The sequence below is a fragment of the Engraulis encrasicolus genome, chromosome 11 (genome assembly GCF_034702125.1).
Source record: "Engraulis encrasicolus isolate BLACKSEA-1 chromosome 11, IST_EnEncr_1.0, whole genome shotgun sequence".
In the NCBI taxonomy this organism is placed as follows: Eukaryota; Metazoa; Chordata; class Actinopteri; order Clupeiformes; family Engraulidae; genus Engraulis; species Engraulis encrasicolus.
The window spans coordinates 33,803,595-33,808,594 of NC_085867.1; the positions used below are offsets into that span (position 1 = coordinate 33,803,595).

At 46.8% G+C, this 5,000-nt stretch overlaps 1 protein-coding gene across 1 annotated transcript in view; it reads left to right on the forward strand.

The window, feature by feature from the left end:
* The window catches only part of pappaa (pregnancy-associated plasma protein A, pappalysin 1a), a 262,469-nt gene that overhangs the window by 20,423 nt on the left and 237,046 nt on the right, over positions 1 to 5,000 (forward strand). Inside the window, exons 2-3 of the mRNA XM_063210503.1 lie at positions 1,618 to 1,910; positions 2,055 to 2,845. Coding sequence (XP_063066573.1) covers positions 1,618 to 1,910; positions 2,055 to 2,845 — 1,084 coding nt within the window. The remainder of the gene's footprint in view (positions 1 to 1,617; positions 1,911 to 2,054; positions 2,846 to 5,000) is intronic.

The window sequence follows — 5,000 nt, forward strand, 5'->3', positions numbered from 1 at the left end:
GAAAGAATGAATGAATCATCATTTTTTGTCCATTGCAGTATTATAATTCCTTCAATTTACATGTTACAAAAACGTTGATCAGCATGAAGCAAAGGGTCCCCAAAAGAATCTAAGCAAAAGCTTATATGATAGCCAACATGGTTTCATCCTGTCAGTCGAGGAATTTGAATCTACAAATGTCTGTTTACAAGACCACCGTGCCACTGTTACAAGTGTCGAACCACACACCCCTATTTCTCATAGTTGCACTTCAGTTTTTATGCTCTCTGCTTTCACCCAAACAGCCGTAATTATGGGCAATAAGTGCTTGCTTGGACTCGGGATGATTGGGTGTCTGTGATAAGTTGGACAGCTTTTCAGGACAGGAACTGTCACAGTCTCTGGTCTTGGTCTTGGTCTGAGGTTTCCTCTCCAAGGATGCATGCACAGCTAATGGTTGTGGAGGCAACATTGGACAGATGACTCGTTAGCATTCACTGGGGGCATTATGAGCAGACAGACACCATAGCGTAGGCATAGATAGACGAGAACACGAGATGTCACATTGACTACACACTGTCTATTGGAACGAATGGATCAATTTGACTTCCGCCAACTTTGTTTGTTTGTTCAATGCATATCTGTTGATAACAAGGCGATATGCAAAGTATCCCGTCGGTGGCGGTGAATCAACATCTTTGCTGAAAGCGTGAAGAACATAGGCCTAATGTCACAAGATGCCGGTGCCCCATGCTTGCCATGCAGGATGTATGCAAAAGTTAGTGCTCTACTAGGCCTACATCTATGGTCAAACACCATAACCATAGCATAAACCTCTGTGATGTTTTTCTCTTTTGGGTTTCAAGGTTGTTTCATTTTGCGTGCTGTTGTTTTTCCTGACATGTCGTCCAGATGTGTTGGATAAGTGTGTTTTTTTATGGTATGGGTCTGTTATGACAACATCTAATCAGATGTTGTTGGCCTGTTTTTGGCGGTTTTTGAAAACATGTTTTTATGTATCCCTTCAAGTGCTGCATACTTTTGACATCTCTTGTCTGGTTTTGCAGTGTTTTGATCTGTTAAAGCTTGACTTGGTATATTTATATGGCTACTGAAAAAGCATTTTGTGTTAAGCTTATTGTAGGTCATGCTATTTCATATATCTTAGCAAGCTATATGGATGCTAATTTCTCATCATTCTCTAATCATTGTATTTAGGAGTAATCTCCTTTGTCATTTATTTTCCCTCTCAGAAAACCACACACACACACTGAAATAATACAATTACTATGTTGTTATTGATTTATTACTCATAATACATCTCCAAGAAAACCCCTTTAACATCTTCAAAGTGTACATTCTTACCGATGCCCCTCAATGGCCACAACTTACCGCGAAGAACGAATCATTCATCATAATAATACATGAAAAGAGCGATCTTCTCCATTGTCCACCATTTTGACTTTATAGAAATAGACATTTTTATCTGCAAAACTTACTGTAGGGCTACCAGTAGACATTAGTTCATTGTTTTCAGAAACATTGTTCTTAGATATAAAAAACAAACAAAATGTAATATATCACACACAATTTGTGCAATTCTGACAATTTCCGTCCATTCCTTACATTCATTTCCAGGTTTGTTCGACAAATGCTTCTATGCCTCCAGCGACCGGGGCTGGCTGCTGGGCGTCCGAGCGGTGAGCGAACAGGGCAACCGTGACCCGCGCTTCTTCTTCTCGCTGAAGACGGACCGCGCCCACAAGGTCACGTCCATCCACGCCAACGCCCGCTACATGCCCAACCACTGGGCGCACGTGGCTGTGACCTACGACGGCCTCTACATGAAGCTGTTTGTCAACGGCGCCCAGGTGGCCGTCAGCCGGGAGCAGTCCGGCGACGTCTTCAGCCCGCTCACCAAGAAGTGCAAGGTGAATGACTGTCCAAATATGTGTTTTATACAGTGTGACCAAAGACAAATTTCATGCTGGCATGACCAGGGCCGTTGACAGCCTTGTCGGCTTCCCAGGACATGACAATAAACTCTATTCTATTCTATTCTACTCTGTTCTTAGGTGCTGATGGTAGGGGGCAACGCTCTGAACCAGAACTACCGGGGCGCGGTGGAGCGGATTAGCCTGTGGCGCTACGCCCGCTCCCAGAAGGACATCAGCCGCCACATGCATGGCAACCCGGACACGCCTGAGGACCTCCCGCACCTGGTCATACGGGAGAACTTCGAGCACCCGACCCGGAAGTGGCTGTCCGTGAAGGACGGCAGTTTTCCGCAGCCGGACGAAGGTCCCCGGGCGGGGATGGGGGGCGCGGGCGGCGGCTCTCTGGACACCACGCTGGAGCCACCCTCCTGCGGGCAGACCGTGTGCGACAACGTGGAGGTGGTCACCAACTACAACCGGTACTGGAGCTTCCGGCAGCCGAAGGTTGTGCGCTACCGCGTCGTCAACATCTTCGACGACGAGCGCCGCAAGCCGACTGTCACGGATCAGCAGATCAACCTGCAACACCAGCACCTGAACGACGCGTTCAGCATGTACAACATCAGCTGGCAACTGAGCGTGGTGAACGTCACTAACTCGTCGCTGCGTCACCGCCTCGTGCTGGCCAACTGTGACATCAGTAAGGTCGGCGACGAGGAATGCGATCTGGAGTGCAACCACACACTAACGGGGTACGATGCGGGTTACTGCCGCAGCCAGCGGTCGCGTTGCCCCCAGCACAAGCAGGGCAACGGGGAGTGCGATCCCGAGTGCAACTGGGAGACTCACTTCTACGACGGAGGGGACTGCTGCAACCCCAACGTCACGGATGTCACCAAGACGTGCTTCAACCCCGCATCACCATACAGGTAAAAACACAAAACTGTGTACCTACCTTATGTAGCAGCTTTCTCTTGCTTTCTATTTGCTGTGTCTAACCCTGTGGTTATATACACTGGATGGTGGATGCGTGCTTTGGGCTGTACGTATATACTGTAGGTTGGGAAATTCATGATGTGTAGGTGTGAAGCTTTTGAGATTTGACTGCTATACTACTACAGTATGCTATGTTTTTCTTAACTGTGACTGCTTTTCATGACTGTACAAGTGCCATGGACTGGCCATTGCCAGAAGAAATATATTATGCATGCTTGAACATAAAAGATATGCATGCATGCATGTGTAGAGCATTTCTGGGCCCACAGTTAGCTGAAGTTGTGTAGTCAAAATACAATACCAATTATGTCAGCCACGACAACAATGTCAGGCCCCTCGGTACTACTAAAGAGAGAACTCCTCCAATAGTGTATTGCAGTTTTCCCAACCTTTTTGTCTTGCATACCCCTTGAGACTTGCTTATACTATGATTCCCTCATGAACGTTTGCTTCAAAGAATCTGGTTCCACAGTTAGCTAGGTTAGCCTAAGTAAAGTTAACCTTGAGGTAGTGGTAAATCATCTATTATAAGACCCTGGAGTCCGCATTTTCTCAACTAAATGACTCCTGTTGGCAATCTATTAGCAGGTTTGCTCCTTAACTTCTAACCATGTTCATGGAACACCCCCCCCCTGTTCTCTAGCTCTATCCTTCCCAACCAACCTGGCTCCATACTTTGGTTACCCCCTGCAGTGTAGCCCTGGGTGGGAATTACATGTGTATTGTATAGGGATTCTGTTGTGCAATAATGACTCGGTAGTGCTATTCAATGGGTGTCCGTGTTTACCTCAGGACTTAACAGAGACATGCATGCTGATGAGTGCTAAGTACTGTAAGTGCACACACAATCTTCGCATGCATCCTTCTTCTTCCCTGAAGCGCAGCGGTTTCCCTCCATTCCTCTCCGGTCTCCCCGTTTGCCAGAATCCTGAGAAAGCCTCCAAATCGGTTAAGTCTTCTCTGGTGGCAACACACCACACAATGGGCCTATTTGATTTTTTTGTGTGTGTTTTTTTTTCTTTTCTTTTTTTTTTGTGGTGTGTGTGTGTGTGTGTGTGTGTGGGGGGGGGGTGTCAGATCAAGGCTCGTCCGCTAACTACTCTTGTCCTGCTCTGTTTTGATGGTCTGCCGTTGCTGTTGGAGGATGAATGGCGCTGAGTAGGGGGGCTACACCAAGGGGCCAAATGTTCCCCTGATAGGCTCTCATACTGGCAATTAGGGGTCATGGCAGCCCCCCTCCCGACTCAACTCACTTACAATTATATAGAGCTGCGGGGCACCATGCTTTCTCCCTCTCTCTCTCTCTCTCTGCTCTGTCTCTGCTCTCTTATTCTCTCTCTGTCTGTCTGTTTCTCTTTCTACCCTTCTCCCCTCTCTCTCTTTTATTTATTATTTTCTGTCTGCCTGTTCTCTGCTCTTTACTCTCTCTCTCTCTCTCTCGCTCTCTCTCTCTCTCGCTATGCTCTCCAGGAAACCTCCTAGAAACATTTTTGTGGAGGTTGCATATCCCTCTGGGGGGGAAATGGTGCCTGACGAGAGACAGACAGAGAGAGAGAAAGAGAGAGAGAGAGAGAGAGAGAGAGAGAGAGAGAGAGAGAGAGAGAGAGAGAGAGACAGACAGACAGACAGACAGACAGACAGACAGACAGACAGACAGACAGACAGACAGACAGACAGACAGACAGACAGACAGACAGAGAGAGAGTGTGTGTTACTTGAGTTCAGATTCCTCTGCATTATGTTACTAGATATGATACAATGTAATTGCCATGCTATGCAATGTTATGCAGTGCTTTCCTATGTGCCATGGCGTTGTGCAATGCTGTCCAAGGGGCTCTGGTAAAGGAAATTGGATTTTTTCTGCTTTTAGTCTTTCTAAAGCAGCAACTACCTGGGGCTCGGAGGCATAGAGAAGGGAAATGGAAATGTACAAGATGTTTACAATTCCTCCTGAGCCACTCACTCCGGTTTAATTCCATCATCCGGAACAATGGTTCCAGATTACTACACATGAACACATATGTTTCTGGCAGAGACTATAACCCTCATTTGGAATGGCTTGCAGCAGATTTTTTTTTTAAAAATGTT